The sequence below is a fragment of the Siphateles boraxobius genome, unplaced genomic scaffold, assembly GCF_051911475.1.
Source record: "Siphateles boraxobius isolate OS27281-9 unplaced genomic scaffold, OSU_SipBor_1 22, whole genome shotgun sequence".
In the NCBI taxonomy this organism is placed as follows: Eukaryota; Metazoa; Chordata; class Actinopteri; order Cypriniformes; family Leuciscidae; genus Siphateles; species Siphateles boraxobius.
The window spans coordinates 6320663-6347958 of record NW_027508833.1 but is presented as its reverse complement, the minus strand read 5'-3'; the positions used below and the strand labels follow the sequence as shown (position 1 = coordinate 6347958).

The following is a 27296-nucleotide window of genomic DNA, read 5'->3' as shown; positions in this document are numbered from 1 at the left end:
TTTGGATTGTCACAGTTTATTTTTATTTTTTTATTTTTTTGGTGGGGGGGGGGGGGGGGGGTTATTTCTTTAAGAAAGTGTTTATATCAGAACCCTCAAAAAATTAACCCCATATTAACTGCAGCAATATGAGTCTTTTATTATTAAATGAAAAAACACACTCCGCTGAATGATAAACAAGAATTTGAAAACCAATATATATGATATTGGCACATTTTGAGGGAAATGCTTCTACATGCAATATATTTTAATCTGGGGTCCCACATAAACAGCAATATTCCACCTTTACTCATATCATACAGCTAAATTATACTTATTTAAACCTTTTTTTATAATTATTACAAATGCTTCATGAGATACTTCACAGAAGGAACAAATGCACATTAAAAACAAATCATAACTGCTTTTCCATTTCATTATCAGGGCTAAAAAACACACCACACATTTGTCTACAGTGGTTTTATAAAAGCAAAATATATTACATTGAAAAACCAAAATCCAAACTATTATTATAATTAAACAAGCCTTTTCCACAGACAAAATGAAACAAACTCGCTGGCAGTCAACAGCAAAATATTTAGAATATATATTTAGATTTGTCAATAAAGCTGACGATTCACTTATAAAAAGAAACATGTGTGATCGACACTCATGATAAATAAAGTGTCCTGTTGGTGGCGCTCTGGGTTTACAGGTAGGAAGGAGATTTGAAGTCCTCGGGAACGTCACTGTCCAGTTTGCAGATGACCTTGTAGATGGCTTTCTTCCAGGAGGGGTCGGAGTCTTTGGACAGGGAGACGGCGCTGAAGAACTCCTGAAGTGTGATTTCAGCAACTTCCAGGAATCTGTCAGGAACCTGAGGAGCAAACGTTTGAAACAGACCTGAGTTAAACACCGAATACACTCTCAATAGACACTTTCTGAAAAACATCATAATGTTTACTAACTGAAAAGCGGTCTATAAGGCAGTGAGTGAACCCTCACTAGTGCTACTGTGATCAGACTGAGTGTGTAAGTGCAGTGTTTGTGCAACAGTCATCATGAGTGATTCTTCAAATTATGTGTTAATGAGAACAGCAAACCAGATCACATTAGAAACACCTTAGTTACCCGCCAGAAACACAATGCCAGCACCTAGCAACAACCCAGGACACACTAGCAACTACATAACAAGCATCCAGAATACCCCATCAATAACCTAGAATGCCTTAGCAACCACTCAGAACACCTATGCAACCACTTAAAGCATCCTAGCAACCACCTGACAACCACCCAAACTACCCCAGCAACAACCTAAAATGCATTAGCAACCACCCAGAACACACATTCCTAGAAACCCCTTAACAATACCTTAGCAACAACCATTTTAAATTTCAGCGACCTCCAAGAATGTCAGGAACCTGAGGAATATACGTTTGAAACAGACTTCAGATAAACACTGATTACACTCTCAATAGACCCTTTTTGAAAAACATCACAATGTTTACTATCTGAAAAGCGGCCTATAATGCAGTGAGTGAACCATCACTAATGCTACTGTGATCAGACTGAGTGTGTAAATGCAGTGCAAGTGTGTTGATGAGCAGAGCAAACCAGATCACCTTAGAAACACATTATTAACCAGCCAGAATGCCATGGCAACCACCCAGAACCACAATGCCAGCACCTAGCAACTACTCAGGACACCCAAGCAACTACATAACAAACATCCAGAATGCCCCAGCAACAACCTAGAATGCCTTAGCAACCACCCAGAACACCTATTAAACCACCTAGCAACCACTTAGAGCATCCTAGCAACCACCTAACAATCACCCAAAATACCCCAGCAACAACCTAAAATTCCTCAGCTACCACCCAGAACACACATGCCTAGAAACCACCTAGAATGCCCAAGCAACCACCTACAACACCCATGTAACAACCAAGCAACTACTCAGAGAATCATAGCAACCATCTAACAACCACCCAAAATACTACAGTAACAACCTAAAATGCCTTAGCAACCACCCAGAACACAATAGCCTTGATACCACCCAACAATGCTTTAACAACCAAACAGAATTCCCTAGCAACCACCTAACAACCAACCAAAATATCCAGCAATGACCTAAAATGCCTTAGCAGCCACCCATAACACACTAGGCTTGGAACCACCTAATAATGCCCTAGCAACCACCAAGAACCACAATGCTAGCTTCAAGCAACCACCCAGCACACCCAACCAACTACTTAACAAGCATCCATAATGCTACAGCAACAACCTAAAATGCCTAAGCAATCACCCAGAACACAACACCCTAACAATAACCTTAGCAACCCCAGAATTTCCTGCCAACCACCCAGAACTACAAAGAAAGTACTTGGCAAACACCTATCAACCACCCAGAATGCTCTGGTAACAACTTAGTAATCTCTAGTAATGCCTTAGCTACCACTCAGAACACCCTATCGTATAAGCCATCTAACATCAACCCAAAATACCCTAGCAACAACCTAAAATGCCTTTGCAACCACACAGAACACACATGCCTAGAAACCACTTAATAATGCCTTAGCAACCACCCAGAAAACCACTCACCTTAAAACCACTTAACAATGCCTTAACAACCTTAGCATGCCTAAAAACACTTAACCACCCAGAATGGCCTAGCAACCACCTTACCACCACCGTAACTACCCCAGCAACAACCTAAAATGGCTTGACAACAACCCCGAACACACTAGGCTTAAAACCACCTAGCAATGCCTTAGCAACCACCCAGAATGCCCTAGCAACCACACAGAATGCCATAGCAACTACGTAACAACCACCCAAAATACCCTAGCATTGACCTAAAATGCATTAGCAACCACCCAGAACACACTAGGCTTGAAACCACCTAGGAATGCCTTAGCAACCACCCAGAATCACAATGCAAGCACCTAGCAACCAGAATACCCTAGTAACAACATAAAGTGCCCTAGCAACCACCCACAACGCCCTATCCTATAAACCACCTAACAACAACCCAAAATACTTTAGTAACAACCTAAAATGCCTTAGCAACCATCCAGGACACATATATCCAGAAACCACTTAACAATACCTTAGCAACCACCCAGATTTCCCTAGCAACCTCCATTACATCCATTCAACCACCTAACAACAACAAGAACACCATAGCAACAACTTAATGTGCCTTGCCACCACCTAGAACACCCTAGCCTACAAACCACCTAACAACCACTCCAAATACCCCAGCAACAACCTACAATGTCTAAGCAACCACCCAGAACCACCATTCAAGCACCAGGAAACTATTCAAATTCAAATGTGGTGGGCGTTCTGACGCAATATGGCTGCCGTCGCATCATCCAGGTGGAGCTGCTCATTGGAGATTGAGGAGTTGAGGAGATTCCAACTTCCATGTAAAGCGCTTTGAGTTTCAGAAAAGCGCTAAATAAATGTAACGAATTATTATAATTATTATAAAATGCAAGCCCCTAGCAAAAACCCAGAACACCCTAACCCATAATTTATTTTATTTATAAAGCGCTTTTAACCGTATAGATTGTTTCAAAGCAGCTTTACAGTGATAATAGGAAATTAAAGTAACAGAGATTGTTTTGGCTTTACAGCAGCTCTAGAATAAAGTTATAGTCCAGCTAAAGTTAGTTTTGACTGATTCACTTCAGTTGCAAAGAATCATTAGTTATTAACGTAGGGGCCGCTAACAGAAAACCCTTAATGCGCTCCAACAGTCCAACAGCTCCAACCCAAAACACAACAACAGTGTTTTATGCCCGAGAACGCAAACTTTGAAATAGGTTCCAAGGTGCAAGTTTTGAAAAATGTTAAAAAAAACTTTATCATCTCCGCCTAAACTTCAAAAACGTGAATCTGTGGAAACGGTGACGGCGTGCACAAGCGTATTACATGTTTAGTCTATAGACCTTATGTAGCCCCGCCCCTTTTCATCGCTGCATGCGCTTGTTGTCTTTTGTCTTCCGGTTTGTATTTTCACTGCGATCTTACGTATTTATGAATGAGCGGCTCGTTTTAAAATCTTCCCGGTCTACTGACATTTGTTAAGACATCTACTTTAAACATTACAATGCTCATGATAACTTTCGTTAACTCTACTGTAGGTAAATCCCCTTCACCAGCTAATAACTGCTCGACATTGATGCTATAGAGATACAGAGCTAACACTAAAACAGAAGTTCAAAGACAATAGGGACTTTAAGCAACAGCTGCTGATGGAACGGCAACGGCAGCCGGAAGTAAAGGGTTAACTGCCGTAGCCAAAGAACGCAAAAATTACTAAGCAACAGTAAAGAGTACGGCGTAGGGGAGAATTTAATCATTTGACAAAATACAAATAAAGAAAGTGATTTTAAAAAGCAGGAGAGGGTTGCTTTGGGCTTTTAATGATATACATAAACAATAACAATGCCACATACCATAAAACATAACATTAACTTTCTTAATCTTTTACATAGTAGGCCTAACGACTATGGCAAATCAGCTGTTATCACGTAGTAGACGGTTAAAGCCTGTTTTATGCTTCTGCGTCGAATCGACGGCGTACCCCCGCAGACCCCTCTGCGTCGCCGCGAACGCCTCCACCGTAGCTCGACGTGCACCTCCAAAAAATTTTAACTACGCGTCGAGGCGACGCAGACCACAAGGGCTGTGATTGGTCAGATGCACTGCGATGCAACTCAACCTGACGCAGAACCATAAAACAGCCACGACGCCGTAGGAGTGACGACGTAGCTACGCCGTGGAGTTGACGCAGGAGCATAATGAGGCCTTTAAGCCTGTTTTAAGCTTCTGCGTCGAATCGACGGCGTACCCCCGCAGACCCCTCTGCGTCGCCGCGAACCCCTCCGCCGTAGCTCGACGTGCACCTCCAAAAAATTGTAACTACACGTCGAGGCGACGCAGACCACAAGGGCTGTGATTGGTCAGATGCACCGCGATGCAACTCAACCTGACGCAGAACCATAAAACGGCCACGACGCTGTAGGAGTGACGGCGTAGCTTCGCCGTGGAGTTGACGCAGAAGCATATTGAGGTGCACTCCGAGCTACGGCGGAGGGGTTCGCGGCGACGCAGAGGGGTCTGCGGGGGTACGCCGTCGATTCGACGCAGAAGCATAAAACGGGCTTTACAGTAGAACGGTGCGAAGTAGCAGTTAAAGTCGCACATGCGGAATAGAACGCCAGAATGCCGTTGCCGTTCCACCAGAGGCCTAAAGTCCCTAATATTCTAAAGATGCTGCGCGCTTGTTTCTCTGACGCATAAGGTCTATAGGTATGCACGCAAGTCCTTGATCTTTACGCAGCATCTTTAATGTTCTCGTTTTAAACCAAATACAGTGTCACAATCATTAGGTGAGCAGCGTGGATGGGCACTTTGATTGTTGCTTCGAACTTAACTGCTCGGAAACTGCATGAAAGGACTGGGTTCCCATCGCAGGAATCCAGGCGGTGCATCACTTTGAAGGACTCGGCTTGTGTGTGTGTGTGTGTGTGTGTGAGGGTGGGAAGAAGGTGGATCTATCCGGTGCCATTATTTCCCGAAGAGTAGCTCCGCTTCGCTGTTGACAGTTTTGTTTCTCGTGCATCTCCAGACACAAAAGCAAGCCCTGGGAATGGAATGTCTTGATGCTGAGGTAAAGACAACGGTCTCGGCTCGTTCCCATCGGCCGGCCCGGCACTCTTGGGATTTCTGGCTTCTTTCGCATCAGTAGCAATCCGAACGGCAGTCAGGCGTGGCCAGGGCATAATCTCAAGTTGTTTTAGCAGATGCTGCAGCTTCCTCTTCCCACAGTTTGGATCTGAGATCTGGGATCATGCGCAGATACAGGTGCGGATCGACACGCGGGTCAGATCGAGGACACCCGACTGAAAGAACCGGCTCGAACCAGCCTCAATCTCTCTGAGGCTTCGTCTACGTTAATCCGGATACATTTGAAAACGGCGTTTTCGTTTAAAAACACTCTCCGTCCACACTGGCGTTTTCACCTTTAACTTACTGCATGAGTAAGCCCTCACAAAAGCTCACTGAGATGATACAGACTGAAAAATAAATAATAAAGTTATCGCGCAACTCTTCTGGCAGGATCATTTTGTTTAGCAAAATATCTTATCATTCACTGATGCCTCCAGGTCGCTCTATGTTTGGTCTAAAACGCTAAAACTGCTCATGTTTAGCAAATGCGAGTGAATTTTCTGTCATCTTTGCAGGACTGTGATATGAAGAGTGTGCAAAGTAACATATTTTAGCAACAGAGTGAAAGTTAACAGCAAATAAAAGGCACAATACATGAATAAAAACATGAATATCTATTGGTACAATATGCGTCACATGACTAAACTTATGTCATCGTTTTTAAATACTTCTGTTTTGACAGTCCAAACTACAACACGAAACAGTGTTTTCATATCTTCTCTGGAGAGCGTTTTCATTAATAAAAACAGAAGGACAAAACGGACCGAGGGCACCCGACTTAAAGAACCAGCCCGAATCTCTCTGAATCTGGTTCATGATGCAGATCAACATGCTATACGCTGGGATCCAGTCTTGATATATATGGGTTTAAATATGGGTTATAATATCACAAAACCAGTCATAAGTTGCATGGGTATATTTGTGGCAATAGCCAACAAAACATTGTATGGGTCAAAATTATCGATTTTTCTTTTATGGCAAAAATAATTAGGATATTAAGTAAAGATTATGTTACATGAAGATATTTTGTTATAAAAAAATATTTTTGTCAGTGAATGCAGCCAAATCACAAACAAAAATGGACAACTTTAAAGGCGATTCTCAATGTTTAGATTTTTTTGCACCCTCAGATTCCAGATTTTCAAATAGTTGTATATCGGTTGTATCTATGAATAAATCTCAATTTCAAAAAAATGTAACCTTGTGACTGGTTTTGTGGTCCAGGGTCACATTTATCTTCTATTCTTACTAGAGGTTTTGTGTAAGGTTTAAATATGTAAGGTATATTTAAGTGTAAAAATGGAAGGCATATGATTGTACAATCATTTAATTTTCTTTTTTCTTTCACCTTTTTTCAGATTGATTTATTGGAGTGGTGAGCCATAATAATAATAGTAATAATTATTCTTGCATACATCCTTTTTCTTTTTTCCTTTCTCTGTGTTGTTCTCTTATTCGATTTTAGGTTATGTTTGTAATGCTTGAAAATTAATAAACACGCATGCTATACACATGCTATACGCTGGAGAGCAGAAACACGCAACCCTCACTAAATCCTGATGTGCATTTAAACAGTAACTGAACTTTATCTAGCAAATAATCATTGTACTTATGTCATTTATTAACAAATTAGCGCATAAACGCGGTGATGGGAGTGGAAAGTTATGCATGTGATCTACAGACGACACACAAATTAAAGAACAAGATAATTTCCATAATGACCAACACAATCTAAAAAGAACAGCACAAATTACCGTCTTGCTTTTAAATAATTGCGTAAATACCAGTAAATTGACGAGCACAAACCTTAGTAAATCACCCTGCATGGTTCATTTAAATACCCATAAAAACTGCGCCTGAAAGGGAAACTCCTACAAATGCAGTAAAGTCAGACACAAAAATAACCCAATCTACATCTTTTCAGCACAATTTTTTCACTGTTTGTCTTTAGAAAAATCCTGACAGTAGTTTTTAACGCCAAAAGAGGGTTTGCGCTGGAAGCTGTTGGCAAATCAAGTAAATCAAGTAAGCTCAAGTTGAGCTCAATCGGCAGCATTTATGGTATGATGTTGATTACTGCTAAAATTTTTATTTTGGTTTGATTATTTTCTTAAAAAAAGCACAAACATGGTTACAGTTAGGCACTTACAGCGATGCCAATCTGTAAACATTAAAGTCCCCCTGTAGTCAATCATTTTATTCCTTAAAACTCCTCTTTGATTATCAAGTCCCCCTGTGGTGAAAATCCAGCTTTTAATGTTGTTTATATGTCTATGTGGTGTTTTTAATATGCTTTAAGAGAAACCATGTGGATAAGTCCACACTATTGCTGAGTATTTTCTCCATAAAACTGCATTGAACCAAAGACAGTCTCAAAAACACGGTTTGAAATCGCTGGTGTAACCAATCAAACGAACTACCTTGTAACCAACAGATCAACGTGTGATCGTCAACGAGTGGATCTCTGAGTGCTGTGAGTGGAGGCGGTGCTCATTTGCATATTCATAGAACCGTGTATACTAAATGAGGCAAGAGTGTCGAGTTACATTCAAGTTATTTTAAGGAATGAAAACATTTATTTCAAGGAAAAAACATTTAAAAATTAAATTTTGGTGATCAAAGATGAGTTTTAAGGGATAAAATTATTGCTTGAACTGGTCTATTTAGTTTCAGCAAACATCAAATATTACGTGTAAAGATATAAAGGCGTGAGTACCTGGAAATCGTTGGCTTTGTTATAGTGCATGTTGAGGGCGCGGAAGAGCTCAGACTCTCTGGTGATGGAGATGTCTTTCACATCGTTCACGCCGTCTATGATGGCCTGACGAGCAAACTTCTCCATCTGGATGTAGTAGAACTCTCTGAAGTTACTGAACCACTTGATCAGCTGGGACGTGATGCAGCGATTAAACTAAAAACATTGAAAAAAAATGATATATCAAAAATATTAAAAAATACAACGTGTCAAATTGAGAGGGACAATAAATTATATTGTGTGAGTCTTATACGCTGTCTGACAATGTAATACATGTTTTATCATTGGTCTGACAGCGCTTCTCAATGTCAGAATGATTGAGATGACCAATCATAAAGAAGGGGGTGGGTTACTGTTCACAAAACTCAAACATGTATTCCAGCGCGACTCTGAAAAACACTGCATCTAAATTTAAAATCTGTTTGTGATTCAAACTACTCTACGTTTTTTTTCGATTTTGCCATTTTGAATTTAAAATATATTACTTATGTGAATTCGTAATTAGATGTGACAAGAGAAGAAACATTAACTTTTTAGAGTTTAAGAGTGAATGGTGCGTATTTTAAACATAAAACACGTTGAAATTTTAACGGGGTCATTTCTGTGAATTCAGTCGTTTATTCTGTCTTGTGGGCGATAGAAACTTCTGTTACGTGAAAAAGCTTATTCAGGGCAGTGTTACATACAAAAAACAACATGCAATTAATGAACCCTCTTAGTTTTTTTAAATGATTGACATTTTGCAGATTCTGCGAGGTGAATGTCTTCAACAACACATAAGGCTATTTAAAAAGAGTGCATTTGATAGAATATTTTAGAGCTGAACAACTTCACAAGAAAATCTACATAATTGTTTTCCACAATTTTAAAATTGTCTCAAGTTTTGAGGTTTTCTATGACCATGATTCAACGCTTTGACTATAGAGACCATAAAGCTGTCATGTGCTTATGATAGTCAGTGTCCGTCATGAGGAGAGAAAACATGGGAAAACTGGATGGAGAGCAGGCGAAATCCCATAAGGAACAAGCGTCAGCAACCTAGAATAGTGGCACTACTTGTTTCATAAAAGTTGTTGGGTAACACTTTATAATAATGGTCCGTCATTAATAAGTATAACTATGGAGGAAGTAATGCAGGACTAATGAGTAGTTCTACATTAACACTTCAGCTATTAACTATAGAAACAAGCTTAACTAATCAGTAAGTAATATCACATTTAGGAGATAGTTCCTTATTAGGTAATCAATAATTACTTGACGGGATTTTCCTTATAAATAACTATTAACTAAATGACAAATTATAAAGAACATTATCATGTGTCTGAGATGTAATCAGTCATCATTTTTACTCTGATTATAAGTCATAAAATGCATCACTAATTACTCAAGTGTTACGATTTTACTTTATTTTAAGGTAAACAAAAAAATCTTTTTAAAATAATGGTCCAGATCAATAGTAGTTCTTGAAGAGTGACTAGGCAACACTTGAGTAATTAGTGATGCATTTTATGACCACGTTGAGAGTAAAAAAAGACAATTGCTAACGTCTCAGACACGTTAATGTTGTGATTAGTAATTAATTAATAATTCTTTATAATTTGTTATTACCTATCAGTTCTTAATGATGCCAATCTCATCAAGTAATTATTGATTACCTAATAAGGAACTATCTTAGTCCTAAATTTGATATTACTTACTGATTAGTTAAGCTTGTCTCTATAGTAGTTAATAGTACTAGCTGTTCAAATTGTTACACCGTGTCCTAACCAGAAGCGATGCGATAAGATTCCAGCAACAAATAATTAGTCTGTCCACACTAGACGCGACGCGACTGCGAGATGCGTTAAAATCAATCAAAATCCACAGCCAATAAGAACAGCGTGCGGGCGGAGCTGCAAGCGCAAGCGCACAGCACCAGAGAGTAATCCTGACGGCACTCGCAAGAAAATGGATAGGCTACATAATCAAATTCACAAATATTACACCATTTAAACATTATTACAAATACATAGGCTACTGAGTTATAAAACAATCTTTGTCAAAGAATATACTTGTTTGTTCACAGTTTGGACGTTCTTGTTTCCATTTGTTTAATTTCAAGATCTGAGGTGAATTATCCATTGTTGCTTTTACAGCTACAAAGCTGGAGCACTAAATGATATTCTAAGTCACATTGCATGCTTTTAACATTAAATAAAGCACATAAACAGTACCTGAGATTATCATTGCCACACTTTGTGTTTGTTGTTCCTGCACGACGTCGCAGAAAAATAGAATCGTCGCGTGTCGCCGTCGCGGCTGGTTAGGACAAAAACTCTGATTAACATGGAAAAGACGTTTTTATCGCACGTCGCATCGTTTGTAGTTAGGACTGAGGTGTAATGTAGAACTACTCATTAGTCCTGCCTTACTTCCTGTATAGTTACTTATTAATGACAGACCGTTATTATAAAGTGTTACAGAGTTTGTTTGTTGCTGCTGTCAGGGGCGTAGCACAAGATCCCGGGCCGTATGTATAGGCAGTCCTGATGGGCCCCTATGTTCCAAATAAAATATATTCCAGACTTTTCAAGGGCCCTCTCTCCCCTTGGGGCCCTGGTAATCAGTACTGGTTTTACCCCCAGTCCGACGCCCCTGGCTGCTGTTTTATTCTAGTGCTGGCTTTCCACACTATTTTCAGCAATACACTCTTGTTTAATCGGCTGTAGTCACACCTCGTCTTTCCCAGCCGATGTCTTGCACACAAAATAACATCTATCCAAACAGCAGATGAAACTGCTATTCACATCAGCCCTGTTATTATAACACTGATCCGATCTCAGAGCTAAAACCTGCACAAGGGCTCAAAGACGCTTCTTCTCGTGGAGTGTGAGAAAGGGGTCAGAAGGAAAGTGGCTTCGGCTGACGGGAATGGGATCGGGCACTGGGATTAGTCCAGGCTTTGTGTGCTGTGACTTCCCTCAGGACAGCGAGGAGTTCGCCGTGACTCTCCTTGCTCCTTGATTCCAGTTCACATTGATACGCAGAAGAAACAAATCAGTATTGTTGATTTTTACGGCCAGACAAGTCATTTGGTGAGGTCAATTTGTAGAGAAAGACTACACGTCTGCGCACATATTCAAACGCGCATACCTATAGACTTAAACACGTAATACGCATGTGCACGATGTCAGCGCTTTCACAGATTCACGTTTTTGAAGTTTACATGGAGATGATAAAGTTTTTCAACATTTTTCAACGCTTGCACCTTGAACCTGTTTCAAGGTTTTGCGTTCTCGAGCATCAAACACTGTTGTTGTGCGAGTGAGCGGCTGGAGTGCGTTAAGGGTTTTCTGTTAGAATGGTGTCGTGTTAGCGGCCCCTGAATTAATAACTAATGATCTCTGCAACGGAAGTGAATCAATCAAAACTAACTTTAGCAGGACAATAACTTTATTCTAGATCTGCTGTAGGCTAAAGCCAAAACAATCTCTGTTTCTTTAATTTCCTATTATCACTGTAAAGCTGCTTTGAAACAATCTATATTGTTAAAAGCGCTGTATAAATGAAGGTGACTTGACTTGCTGACGATCAGTGGTCAGGAAAGACTGTGATGATCCGGACGAACACATGAGATACAGTGTCAGAAACCTCCTCTTCTTTTACAGTGAACTTAGCTTTCTGTGTGTATCATTTGCTTCCTTAAAGTCCCCATGAAATCAAAATTGTAATCTTGAATCAGAATAACTTCCTCTCCCTCTTTTTTTTTTAATTTAGTATTTATTCTAAATGATTTATCTGTGCTCATCATTATTGTTTTAATAATCTTGAATCAGAATAAGTTCCTTTTGCAGCACCTCTTCTCTTCTCTGATGACGAGGGCGGGGCTATAACCTGTCACTCACATGAGATCAGCCAATAGCAAACCACAACCATCCAACCATCCAATCAATTCCCCACGGACAGAATCAAGCCCCGCCCACATCTGTTCTTGTTCTAGAAGCGTTTCACTCGATATACGACACAATAGAGAAGAATAGACTTCAGTTTCCATCATGGATTTGTCACATACTGTTGTGGTCATATTTGTTCGCATTGTTGAGTGAAGAACATCTTCGTGACTGATTACTGATATAACCAAACCTTCATGAAACACTACTTTCAAAACCAATATTATCAGACAAGCTTTTGCGCTTTTCTAATGTTAGTCTGCGGAGAATCTGTGATTTAAAACAGAATTTAATAGAAATTATCTAAATACACAGTAACACTTTATTTTAAGGTGATGTAGTAACATGTTAATACATGTACTTACTATAGTAATAACAGAAAATTATGCATAATTACAAGTAACTAACAAGTACATGGTTAATTAATATTACTTAGCACTTACGTCACCTTAAAATAACGTGTATTCAAATAGACTTCCGCCTTTAAAAATAACATCTCTATCTAGCTGACATTATATCTTTAACATCGTCAAATTTTTTTGACCACATGATTCAAACTGAAACAGTTTCTCTTATCTCTCATCAGTATTTTATGTTCATCAACCTCAGTAATTCAATCACAACTACACAATGTTTTCCTGACACCAAAATATTGGTGTGACGAGGTTTAGTATAAATTGTGACTTTCAACAATGAAACAGGGTTTTTACAAAGAATTTTTCTTCAATAATGTGAAATTTATTACAAAGAACAAAACAAAACTGAATCTTATTTAAATATATAATATAGTTCTATGTAATATATAATTTTTCACTTCAGGGTTTGGCTTATGGATAGTAATTGTAAATAATGAATGGTACTTTGGAAGGCTATATGCACATATTTAGGACTCTGGATAATAGTTTAACCTGTTAACTGTAAAATTTGAAGCTGATATCACACAAATTGAGGTTCCTGTGGGATTTAGTTTAGGCGCTGCACCAAAAATAGCCACTGGGTGACGGCCAAAGTTTATTGAATTTTTTCTAGGCAGTGGCTATTTGCACTAAGTGAAAATAGCGATAGATTCTATTTACACTATGTAAAAATAGCCTTTTTTTCTTAGCAGTAAGTAGTAGTTAGACGCTATTTATACTTATAAATAGTGGCAGATACTATTTACACTATTAGTGTTGTTGTACATTAAACGGTATGCAATAATAACATAAAGAGTAAATTATTATATTTATTAAAATCATTAAATGGATTCTGCCTTATTGGGACAATAAAGCCCTTCCTAACAGCTACCCCTAACCTTAAACACTTTATTATTAATCACATGTCAAATTTTCACTTTTTGAATATTTTCTTCATTTTTATGAAAATAAATGCCTCTCTGATCTGATATGTGATGGGAAAAGCGAGTAAGGGTGGAGTGAGTGTAAATAGCCTCTGCCAACAAGGTTAGCTTTTTTTATGCGTTCTTCTTTCACAAATCAATGCATTTCTGTCACAATATCACTTCTATCAAAACAGCAACCAATATGCAACCTTGAGTCTCCGACCTTTCAAACAATACATGTTTTCTCAAGATTAGAAAAAGATTTGGTTATAAAATAGTGAAATAAATGTTGTAATATGAAACTTGACACTGCCCACAAGGGGCAGGAGCTTAATAAAAGGTATTAAAGTACCAATTTCAAAATGTTTTTCACGGGATGATTTATGATGAATACTGAAATATGTGATGGGGAAAAAGGCAGCGGGACATTGACAGATAACAGGTTAAGAATCGTCCATTTAAAAACACATTTTTCGAAGGATGTGTCCCTCTATATATATTTTCTTTTTTACAAAATTATTAGATTTTTTTTTTTTTGAAATATTAAAGCATGACACTGATAAAGGGAACGTTTTGCACTCTTGCACTTTATTTGTGGCCTCTGGACAATCAAATCCTGTGGGCTTTTTGGCCTATATTCATGTGCTGATCTCTCTTTTTTTCTAATTTTTGATTTCCTTTTGGATCTAAGCACCGCAAGAAGATATCACTCATCAGTTTGGGACTAATGTTTGGCACTACGCCCTTCCATCCTCTTGAAATATTCAAGCACAAATGTTACGGTTCCCTGGCAGTGCGCCTGACTGAATATATGTGGTGTCTTAAACTGTTCATTGATGTGCCGTCTGATTGAGAACCAACTAGAGAGTCATGGAATAACACACAAGCTTTTTCCTGTTGTGTTGACTCATCACAACACTTGTGCCTCAGGACACGTTACACACTCACAGGATATGCCGCTAGACACACACACACACACACACACACACACACACACACACACACACACACACACACACACACACACACACACACACACACACACACACTATCCGCGGCTCAGCGCTCTGCTATTGTAGTCTGGTGAAAGCTGGCGGGCTGAAGGGTTAACGCTGAATAGAGGAGGTTGTGCTCCTCTCCGCAGACTCTTTTGTCTCCTTTTGCTGACTTGAGAAACTCTTCTTTTAACTTTGTCAGAGTTAAACCAGCAGTTCAGGAATTGCCACCCTAACACAGGAATATTCGCTCAAGCGTCTAATTCTGTGTTATTTTTCTGTATTTCTGCTAGTTTTAGAACGTTCTTTTCTGAATTCACAATTTTTTATGCTTAACTGATTATTCTGATAAATATAGATGAAGATAAAAGAGATAAAAGTAATACTGTTATACTTATAATATAAATATAAATGATTGGTTTACTGGACACTCTTAGAAGAAAATTTTCTATATGGAACCATAAGGCTCTTCAAATAAAAAAACTTCCATCATGAGATCATTTTATGGATTCAATTTGAATTAATAGGGTCCTATGATGACAATGCAGAAAACACGGAAGTTTACTGTATAATGCAGAATTTAATGGAATTTGTCAGATTTTTGATGAATAAATAAAAAGCAGGTCAGTACACTTAAATCACAATATAGACTAGTGTCTGTGAATATTAAACCTCAAAAGGACTTTCAGAATGAATCCTGCATGTTCTGCGTGTCTCTGAATGGTTTCATTTCAACACTTCAAAATAAAAGTTCGGTTTAACTTGAAGAAATTTTGACAGAAAAACATTACTGTTGTACAGTAGCTTTTAGATACGTCTCAATGTAACAAAAATTTGAACTCTAATAATAATAATGATACATAATTATTAAAACTTTATTGTATTTTTTACGAAACCATCAACATTTTTCTTCAATGTTTTAATTTTAACAGTAAAGCTCTGTTGTGCAACACTTTGTTTAACAAAAAAGTTTGTTTAATTTCAGCTGATTAAACGATAAATTAAATAAATTTTTTGTGCTTTTATTTGTTGCCAGAAAAAGGCAAAAAAATAAGTCATGGAAATGAATTATTATTGATTATTAAAATGGAATCCAGAAAACTTAAAACACGGAAACACAGAATTTAGTAAAAAAATAAAACGGAATTAGAGAAAAAAAAATGTAATTTTTGTTAAACATTTTTTTTTATAAATTGTTGTTAAATTGTATAAGTTTCATGATTTCAATTAATTAGACATGCTTTTTGATCACAAAAATTTAACTAATCATTAAAATGGAGTCCAAAATTATTATTTTTTTAAATGGAATTTAAAAAAATAAAATAAAACTGATTTAATAGGGCCCTAATTTCTTTTATTAATTTTTAATTTAAATTATTATTTTTTTAAATTAAGCAGCTCATAAACATACTTTATCAATAGAAAAAAAAAACCTGTTATACATTATACAATTATTATGCAAGACTTTCCTCGTTATATAGGACCTTTTTGGCATTAAGGGTTCTTAGAACCCTTACTTTCCTAGTGATCACAATATAGTAATGAACAATAGGAGAAGCAATACTGACCCATAATTTGATAGACACAAGTGCTCATGTATATGAATGTGAATAAAGATAAACGTACTGAGCCATAATTGTGTGAAACACTGACATACCTTGACATCAGGGAAGAAGTTCTTGAGTAGGTTTGAGCTCGGGTAGCGTGTGTAGAAGAACATCAGTTTGGCTTTCTTCAAATGGTTTGGGGTCAGACCTTCCTGAATGTGACGAGCGTCAAGGCCTCAAAAACCTCACGATAAATAAAGATCTGGCAAATATGACACAGAGATCAACCTCGATTCAGCACTGCCATTTAACACGCACTCCCAAACAAATACGCATCAATTTGTCCAATTCATCGGCCCAAATGAATTAACAGCTCTGTGTTGACCAGAGTCGATTAAGACACGACAGCAGAAAAAGAGCCAAAATAATTAGATTAAGGACCTCCAACACAAGCCGTTTGCTCCATATCTGCCTATAATAATTGCTTTGCTGCAAAACACACAGATGATTTTCCTCAGTGAGGATGAAGAGGATCAGCTTACGTCCTTTTTTTAATTTACATTGTTGCTTCTTAACGTAAAGCACAAACAGCTGCTGTTATTAAACAATGCATCACTTCAAAATAGGAGCCAAAATGTTGAAATCATTTCCAAAGTGCATTATATAAATCTAATGATGTTTAAAAGCGAAGCATTCTGCAATATTGTCACATATGTGTGTATATGTACAGTCAAACCAACATTTATTCAGACACCTTCAACATTACTCACATTTATCACCATTTACGCTATAGTTTAGAATATGGTAATAAATATGACGAGAACTTTTTTTTCTGTTAGACTGTCTCACACATGAATTATGTTGAATATCTATCAGCTGTTAAATTTAACTACACAATTAGATAATACCAGTTTAGCTCAACCAATTACCAAGCAATGCTTCATTTTGTTCAGTCTGTGGTGTAAAAAGATCACATTAGCAAAGAAAGAAAAACACTTAAGAAAACATGATCTGGTCAAAGTGTCTGAATCATTTTTGGTCTCAAATCTTTATAAATTTTACTGGTAGTCACTGTATGAAGAATTTTTGTGTTTAATATCTCACAGTTTACTTAATTTTGCTCTCCTCACTTACATAAATGAACTATAGTGTCCTGCACACTAAAAAATATCAAAAATGATTTCTGGTGTCTGAATATTAATAATATTTGGGTTGACTGTATATATATATATATATATATATATATATATATATATATATATATATATATATATATATATATATATATATATATATATATATATATACATACATATAGGACTCTGGCCATTGATGGTGGTGTATAATGATGGCTGAGAGCTTGCTTTTCACAAACAACCAAAAGTGACCTCTCTCATCCACTCCGATCACATTGAGAGTGCAGAAACATATCCCGCACCTTTTCAAGTCCGAGAGGGGAAAAATCAGAGAATTTCCAGAAGAGAAACAGTTGCTTTTTCTGCCTTTGAAAATTGGCTTTTGTTCCTAACAATTCTTATCAAAGCCTTGTATTCCTTTTTATTTGTCTTTTCCTGGACTTAAAGTCATTACTGAGCCCAGATTAAAGAAGATGCTACAATTTTCTTTGGGGTTACCAAGATCAAAGCAGAAATTCTCCTTGAAGTCTGCGTCGGTGGAACGGCTCACCGCTGCACTCAATCCTGCGATTGTTCGTCAGGCTCGAGAGCTGGTCGTTTGTTCAGCGCTATCTCAATGTTAACTACTATATATTAAATAACAACAGTCAACTAAACAAAGAGGTGGCTTTTTCAAAAGCAGCTCAAGCTAAACAAAGAACATCATCCGTGGATAAAAAAACACTCCTGAAACATGAAGCGTGTTTCTTTCTTGCAAACAACTTTCTGAAATTATGAAAAGAACAATCAGCAGTGAGATTTCTTTAATATATCTCAATGGCAGCAATAAGACTGAACAGAGACTTTTCTCTGTCATCTGAGATGTATACCGATGACCGATAATTTTAAATTGATTTGAAAAGACTTTCTTTCTTCTAAACTGATGTTTTGAGGATTGTCGGTACCTAAACCCTTTTAGTCGGACTGATACAAAAAACACTCGATAATAATAAAATGTAACGGGTTGAAAGGATATATTGAGCGCCATGAAGGAATTTCTGGAGAAAGAGAAGCTGTTTCTTTCAGTTTTTATATTCATTTTTTCCCTCTCTATTTCTTCTTCTTCCTCCTCCTCCTCCTCACTCTTTTTTCTGTTCTTCTTCTTCTTCACTAGTTTATCTCTGTTTCCTCCTGTTTTTATATTCCTCACTCTCTTCTTCATGTTCTTCTTCCTCTTCAGTAGATAACCGATAATTCTTTATATCTGAAAGCCGATAATTGATATATTGGTTAAATCGATAAACCTAAATCCAAATTTTTATATAATTTTTGAGAGCCTGATTAAAAAAAACAAAAGTCTTATAATGTCCCAATCACACAATTATAATGATGTTCTCCAAAAACGATAACATTAAAAATGATCATAAATCGGCCGATACCGATATGGTGGCCATTACATTAACCATCAACATGCACCAATGCTATATTTTCTAAATGTCATAATCATTTGTTAACAAACAAGTATTCATTACTTCATTGAGCTCATTGTTTCTGCATTAAATTATTACATTGTTTAAAATAGTACATTTCTAGCTAACTGTGACTTTACATTTCTGAAATACTTAACTTAGACAGTTCCCTCTGATAACAGATCACTCTAAATTGTAATGTGAAAAGCGCTATACAAATAAACGTGAATTGAATATATTGTGCATCCCTAAAAAAGACTTTCTTTCTTCTAAGCTGATGTTTTGAACATTGTCGGTACCAAACCCTTTTGGGCGGACTGATACAGAAAACACTCAAGAATAATAAAGTGTTACGGGTTGAACGGATATACTGAGCGGAGCGCCATTTAAAAATGATTGGTCAAGTCAAGTCTCCTTCATTTATACAGCGCTTTTAACAATATAGTTTCAAAGCAGCTTTACAGTGATAATGGGAAATTAAAGTAACAGAGATTGTTTTGGCTTTAAAGCAGCTCTAGAATAAAGTTATTGTCCAGCTAAAGTTAGATTGGTAACACTTTACAATAAGGTTCATTAATTAACATTAATTAGTGCATTAACTAACATGAACTAACAATGAGCAATTCATTTGTTACAGTATTTATTCATCTTTGTTAATGTTAATAAATATCCAGCTGTTCATGTTAGTTCACAGTGCATTAACTAATGGTAACAAATCCAACCTTTGATTTCAATAACGTATTAGTAAATGTTGAAATTAATATTAACTAAGATTAATAAATGCTTAGTTCATGTTTACTAATAAACCTAATTGTTAAGTGTTACCAAATGATCATATATCGGCATATAATGTTCTCATAGCCGATATGACAGACTTGAGCTGCACATGTTGCACTTAACCATATTTTCCTTTTTTGAAGTGATAAAGCACCAATAATGAACCTTATTGTAAAGTGTTACCCAAATGATCAGATATCGTCCGATACCGATATGGTGGCCGATATATCGCGCATCATCCCTAAAAAAAACGTTCTTTCTTCTAAACTGGGCCCGGTTGCATAAACCACTAAGACTAGTCTTACAAGTTACACACCAATTTTTTTTCTTTAAGACTGTTCATAGCTTTTTTAAATCAGTTACATAAAAACGTAGATTAGCCTAATTTAATACCGAAAAGTAAAACTGACATCACCAGACTAACTGCTAGTGGGTCACACTAGAACATAACACACTGTCTCAACATAATGGCTATGTTTATACAACCGGCCCCTGGCGTTTCGGTACCCAAATCCTTTAGGTCGGACTGATACAAAAAAACACTGAAGAATAATAAAGTGTTATTTATTATTGAAAGGATATATTGAGCGCCATGAAGGAGCTCCTCTCCATGCTCTGCAGATCCGCACACTCCATCTTAACATGCGGGAGACAGAGCGAGTCCACTGGGACCAGTCCTGCGGGATGATGATGGTGCTGATGCTGACCCAGATGATGAGCCTTGGACCTCATGGCCACGCTTTCCCAGGAATGCTCCATGGAGTCCGGAGAAGACCTCTCCAGGGAAGCAGGAACACAGGGAAGCCCGGAGAAGGCCGAGTGTGGGCCGTATTTCAGAAGGTGCTCGAGGATCTGGCTGTCGTGTAAGGGAGTGTTGTAGCCGAACTGGAAAGGGGTTTGGTGGAGCGGGAATGGTCGCTTAACTCCCGGGATCATCTGGGATTGGGAAGGCTTACGGACTACTAAGGATAACGCTTCGGTTTGGCTGTCGCTTTCAAAGTGCTCCCTGCTGACCTCCTCCGAGTCGGATATCTCGGAACGGGAATCGTCTTGGCTTGGCTTGTACTCCGGACTCGTGCTCGGCTTCATCGCAAGCTTCTTGAAGACAGAATCGATGCTTTCGCTCACGGTCCGGGTCAACTCGCACTTTAGAGTCTCCTGGAGGTTATTCACACTGGATTCGCGGCTCAATCCTGGTTTGGGATCGCCCTCGGAGTCGTAAACATGCGAGATCTTCTCCTGGAGCTGATGCAGGAGTCTCTGCATGCTCTGAAGCTGCTCCTTGAGCTTGTGACACTCTTCGTCTTTGCTCGTCTTGGGTTTGGCGTCGGGCTCCTGGTGGAGCGGCAGCTTCTGCTTGCGTTTGTCTTGTCGGGTGCGAACGGATTCGCAGTCTCGTTCCGGATCCCTGTGTGATCCCGCCATTCCTCGGATTATGTTTTCCACGCGTGCACGCTTGGCTTGTAGATGTTGCTCGACGTCCACAGACAGATCCTCGCCCCCGCTCTGCTCCTCGTCCGTCACACCAGACTCGTTCGCGCAGTAAAGCATGTCGAGGGAGCTTAGTTTGCTGTGGATGGTCTTCCGCAGGAGGTGGGAGATGACGGAGCCGTTGTAGGAAGCGAGAGGCTCGTCGTACGCGCTTCTCCGGAAACAAGGGAGCATCTGCTCGGATCGGTTGCCCTCCACACACCCGTCGCTCTGCTCTGCTGGACTCAGATTCATGCTTGTCACTAACCGTCTGAGCCTTAAAAATCTGTATTAGTAGTAAATAAAATCAGAAATAGATTAGGCATTGCAATAACTCTGCATTCTGTACAACACATGGCTGTCTTAACCTTTAATGCAAAAAAAAAAAATGTTTTATTAAACATATTCATTGAATTGTGAGTATTGTTTATTATATGTATGAAAATAATTTGGTTCATCTTTTTTTAGTAGTAAATAAAATCAGAAATACATTAGAAATACATTATCTATACACACTTCTGCTGTTGGTTATCTTACTGCATTATAAATATATAATGACACCTTAAAATGAAGTGTAACCAATATGTTTAATAAAAAATAGTTTGGCGTGCATTTAAGGATAAGATTCCGTTTGAGCCTTAAAAATCTGTAATATAAATCTATCTTAAAAATCTGTAATTTAATAAAATCAGAAACCCATTAGGCATTGCAATAACTGTGCATTCTGTACCATGCATTACGCATCTTATTATTAAATGCACGTACACAACTGTTTTAGTAAACATTGAATTGTGAGTATTACTTTTGAGCTGATTTGAGCTGTTATTCAAACAGAAAAGAGAAATAACATAATATTATATTACATCAAAATAACATAATCTAACATTATACAAGATAGTTACAAGAGCAAAAAAGAATGTTTTTTTCCATATACAGTATTTGAAGTGCGTTTCATATCAGTTTGGACTCCAGATTTTCCAGAAATTCTCTCAAAATATGTCAAACTGAATACATACTCTATACATACTTTGAACGTTAATATTCAAAGTAAACACGTGTGTTATAAATATGAAACATACACATAGCCTACATATTCGACAACGTGTCTTATGCATGTTTTATTATATATGAAAATAATTCTGTTCAACTTTTTTGAGCTGATTCCTATGTTATTCAAACAGAACAGAGATTATTAAATTTTCATATATTTAAAGTGCATTTCATATCAGTTTGGATTCATACAGATTTTCTTCTAATTCTCTCTATATATGTCGATCTGAATAAATATCTCTACACACTTTAGCAGTGTTTACATACTTTGAACGTTAATATTGAATGTAAATACACGTGTAATAAATATGAAACATAGCCTGTAATCGACTACCGTTACGTGTCTTATGCCTGTGACTGCATCCGTTTCGTTTCACATCAGTACTATAATGAAGAATTACAACCTTCATATCGCAAAGTATGTTTTTTCTCAAAGAGAAAGAGGTAAAAAACAAAGTTAAGCCAATAAAATCTGCATTTTTATGAGAGAAACTTCAGCACATGATGAGAGAGAGAGGGGAGAGAGCGCGCGCTTACCTGTTGCTCTGGAGACGCTTGACCGACAGTGAGCCCTCTCGGCGGCGCGCGCTCTGATCTCGGTCCTGTGGTGTGGGCGTGGCCAGGCCGCCCGTCATCAACATGCCAGCTAATCAGAGACCAGACACACAGCCGAGCGAAAACAACTCGGTCACTAAAGTCGTTTCGTGGATTTTATTTTAACTTTTATGTGAACAATTCATTCATTCATTCAACCATTCATTCATTTTATGAAAATGTGATATACACATGCTGCAATGAAAAGATGAAATTCGTAATAGTATACATGATGAAACACAAAAACATTTAACAAGCATACATTATAATGCATCACAACGTGTTATTATAAACGTGTTGTTAGTATGCTAAGTTGTATTATTAACATAAACAAATTAATAATAAATAGTATAAAACAGTAGACAATATGTATGACAGGCTATTTGACTTTGATAAATATACTTTGATATGGATGAGGTTGATTTGTACTTTTCTTGCTTCTCAAAGAAAAAACAAATAATAACAAATCTCTACTAAATAAAAATGATAAACAAATTGGGACAAATAAATATATATAGTAATGTCCCATTTATGAGTATCATAAGGTATGGAGTTAACTTAGACAGTAGACAATATGTAACTACCTGAGATTACTTAACATAATAAACAAATTAATTATAAATAGTATAAAACAGTACACAATATGTCACAAAAGTATTGCTCCTTTAGTGTTACAAATGCAGATTGAATTTGAAACAATTACAATTATCTTTACATGACATTTAATGCTACGCTACTGAATTGAAATAAAAGTAACAAATCAATGGTACATTTCATGCGCGCTCACCCCTCACTGATTCGTGATGGTATGATCCGGGCTGCTTCCGGTTTGCGGCGGCGCTGGTTCCGGTGCTGTGCTGTGTGAGAGTTGCAGTGCGCGCGGTTCACCCGACGTCATGTTGTCCCATTCCCGCTCTCTCTCCCGGAGCCTCGGGCGCTCGATCACCGCCCTGCGGCAGGTACGTGTGTCTTTCCCCGTGTGTGTTCCGCGGAAAGACCGAACGGTGATGAACCGTGAGCGTAACGACCGTTAATGATGACGACAGCGGTAGGCCGCGCGCAGGCCCAAGGGCAGCAGGACACTCGCGCACAAACTCATATCTTTATATTATATTAATGACACTTACACGAGCTTTTCATGCTTTATATAATGCGTTCATCAAACTTTAAATAAATGACGTAGATCAATACGATCATTTGAGAAACGTCGGCTGTCAAAGACCTCGTGATCAAGCTGTCACCTCTATAATAACACGACACGCGCAAAACGTGTTAATATTCATGTTTGTTGTCATGTGTTATACTAATGAATTAGTAGTTTTGTGTGTGTGCTGTTGTCATACGCGTGCGTCAGTGTCTGCTGTTTCAGGGCATCACTTTCTCTGTTTTTCTCTTATCGTTATCTTCTAAAGTGACTGTATTAAATAAAACATTATTTTCGTTATTATTAATTGTTAGTGATATCTGCCGCAATTCGTTCGTAAAGATTACCGACTAAAGCTGCATTTAGCACTGCTTCCCAAATTAACAGTAGTCAATCTACTGTGGGTCTGTTTCAAAATGTGACATACATTTAGAATGATTTATTTTAGTAATATTTGAGGAAAACTTTTTAAATAAGTGTTTATGCAAACATCTTATTTACAGTAATTAAAATGTAATATGCATCTATCTATCTATCTATCTATATATATTTGTGCTTTGAAGTCATGAATCAGAAGTTCAGATGGTCTTCTGTAACAAGAACATATGTGGGCGGGGCTTGATTGTGTCTGTGAGGAATTGATTGGATGGTTGTGGTTTGCTATTAGCTGATCTCATCTGAGTGACAGGTTATAGCCCCGCCCTTATCATCAGAGAAGAGATGCTGCAAGAGGAACTTATTCTGATTCAAGATTATCAGGAACAGAAATGTAACACAATGATGTGTACCAATAAATCATTTATAATAAATCCTTCAATATTCCTAAAAAAAAAAGAATTTCGATTTCTAGGTAGGGGTGTGCCTACGATTACACCGGTATAAATTTGATTTCAAAAATCGTCTACAGTTTTTTTTATATATCTTCATAAATATCATTGACGCAAATATTCTTGAAATATCTTGATATAATTTTAAGGCTATATCGCCCACCCCTATTTCAAGGTGATTTTAACAGTGGCACGAGGAAAGATTTACTAAAATGTTTATGAGAAGTAGATGAGGAAAATCCCTCAAGTTAGTCCGTAGTTTACCAAAACTTTAAACTCATATTGATTATCATTTTAATTTTGTAGATGTGAGAGTCCTTCCCATTGACCCTGTGGCACAGATAGATCACATGACTCGCATGTGTGCCTGACTGTCACTCAGCCTTCACATGCCGACAGCATTGATGTTTAATAGCCTGACAGATGCTCATGTTTTTCCATTGATTTATTAGATAACGATGTAAGATTAACTATAGAACAATATGACATTTAAAGGTGCAATTTGTAAAAATTTAGAGTATCTATTAACAGAAATGCAATATGACAGCCATAACTATGTGTTCAGTGGTGTATAAAGAACTTAGGCCTACTTAATAAACCGTAATGTTTTTATTACCTTAGAATGAGGCATTTATATCTACATAGGCGCGGGAATCCCCTTCTATGAAGGTCGACATATTGTGACGTCATGTTTCTACCGTAGCCGACAGCGAACAAACAGCGTTATAGAGCGCGTTTCGTCTCTACCTTGAAAGAGAAGCCGCAGAAAGCTAAGCTAATAAACACCGTGAGTAGTGACTTTTCCCTTGTCAGTGGTGTAAATATGTAGTTGGATTGTTTCATGTAACTTAATTCTTCTCCCTCGCTGTGTTATGGCTTTGCTATGTGGGGATAAATGTGCTGGTTACGTTCGTGAGACAGCTGATTAGCACTCTTGTCATTGACCGTAAAACAGTTAAGTTACAGGAATCACCAACCCGTCGATCTTGGAAGCATTTTAAGTCGATCGAGTTTCCAAAATCAGAGAAAAAAGCCTATTGTGTGTAGTAAATGGTGTCTAGGGGATGCGCAGGCGGGCGCGCTGTTACAATCACGTTATTTTTGCCGCACGCACCTTTGGGCTCATGTGGACGCGTCCAGTATAAACAAGACTTAACGCTTTAACCAGCTCAGCCACAGTAACAGCTCATATTAGCCAGCTAAACTTTTACTACCCTGTTAGAAAAAATATATAGTTGCATAGTTTCATGTGGTTCTTCTCCCTCGCTGTATTATGGGTTTGCTATGTGGGGAGAAATGTGCTGGTTACGTTCGTGAGACAATCAACTAATTACTATTATTATATTACGTATTAAGACCCTTGATTCTCACCTGACTATGGCTTTGTAAACTTTATCCATGATGTGGTTTATAATGGACTGTGGTACAGAAACTTGATTTACTCTGGCTATTCTCTGCCGTCTCAGACGACGATGTTTGTCCCGTTTTAGCCACCGTAGCTTCTTCGAAAGGGAGGGGTGAGCAGTGGGCTGAGCCCTTAGTGTAAACTCGCAACCGAACCGCTAGATGTCGCTAAAAGTCACACACTGCACCTTTAAGTATTACATTGAATATTACTTTTTCAGATATAAAATGGCAATGCAGTTTTTGCAACTTCACAGGTCCTTTTTTTTTTTGTGCAAATTATTATTTTATGTAGGCATTTGCTTAGTTTTCCATGTGTATTTGATAAGTTCCCTACTCCATATGAATATTAAGGTGTTCATAAGTCACAAGCAGCTTTAAATTACCATAGTTTTGGCAAAAATAGTCTTAGATGATGGACGAACACGGTCATACACACACGCTACAAAGTTCCCGACTCCATGTGAACTGAGAGTCCGGTACTGAAAATAAATGCTCAAACCATTTGTAATATTAACTTGTCCTGTTTATTCATTAAAGGGACAATGTGTAGGTTTTTTTTTGGTATTTTATTATCTAAAATCAATATTTTAATTCATAAAAATGTCCTCAATGGTGTACAAATACCTCTGCCAATGATCTGAATTATCCTCATAAACAAATAATTTATTATCTTTATATACATGTAACGGGTAGGTCCACGGAGGCTTCCATGTAGTTGCGCCATATCGAAAAACTATAATAGCAGAGAGGGTCAAAAAGTACTAGGCCAACGCGTTACCACAACACGTTTTCGTTCGTTTCGACGAAGTGCTATTAGAAGACATCCTGTCATAGCTATTTGGCACATAACAGCTACCGTAGATGCAACACGCATTTGAAAAAGCGAGGCACGGGATAGCACAATTCGTTTGAATGCAAGATACAATTTCACCGCTAGATGGGAGAAATTCCTACACAATGTCCCTTTAAATAAAAAATAAGCACTGTCAGGATAGATCATAAAATAAAGTGCTTAGAAGTATATTAAAATCTGTACATTTATATGTAAAAAGTTACAGTGACTCATTATAAACTTAGTAATAAAATGACCGGTAAAGTTCATTGGCATTTATTATTTTGTATTTACACTCATTTACACAAATAATCCAGTATCAGATTGTTTGTTCCATCCATT

General features: G+C 37.7%; 2 protein-coding genes across 2 annotated transcripts in view; one reads left to right on the top strand and one right to left on the bottom strand.

Moving 5' to 3' along the window:
• Positions 1-22800, bottom strand: prox2 (prospero homeobox 2). Its single transcript, XM_077238525.1, has 5 exons — positions 22688-22800; positions 20213-21386; positions 16380-16487; positions 8439-8633; positions 1-856 (listed from the first exon to the last, which is right to left on the bottom strand). The coding sequence occupies exons 1-5, from the start codon at positions 22789-22791 to the stop codon at positions 689-691; spliced, it is 1749 nt and encodes a 582-aa protein (XP_077094640.1). The 5' UTR covers positions 22792-22800; the 3' UTR covers positions 1-688.
• Positions 22801-23544: 744 nt separating this feature from the next.
• The window catches only part of dlst (dihydrolipoamide S-succinyltransferase), a 41783-nt gene continuing 38031 nt past the window's right edge, over positions 23545-27296 (top strand). Inside the window, exon 1 of the mRNA XM_077238534.1 lies at positions 23545-23703. Coding sequence (XP_077094649.1) covers positions 23641-23703 — 63 coding nt within the window. The 5' untranslated portion in view covers positions 23545-23640. The remainder of the gene's footprint in view (positions 23704-27296) is intronic.

What these genes read in the sequence shown, in the direction of transcription:
- prox2 (XM_077238525.1), bottom strand. Translation starts at nt 22,791, where the DNA reads ATGTTGATGACGGGCGGCCTGGCCACGCCCACACCACAGGACCGAGAT. An exon ending in AAGCGTCTCCAGAGCAACAG is followed by an intron (nt 21,387 to 22,687) that starts GTAAGCGCGCGC and finishes CTACTAATACAG; the next exon opens with ATTTTTAAGGCTCAGACGGT. An exon ending in GCTCCTTCATGGCGCTCAAT is followed by an intron (nt 16,488 to 20,212) that starts ATATCCTTTCAA and finishes GACGCTCGTCAC; the next exon opens with ATTCAGGAAGGTCTGACCCC.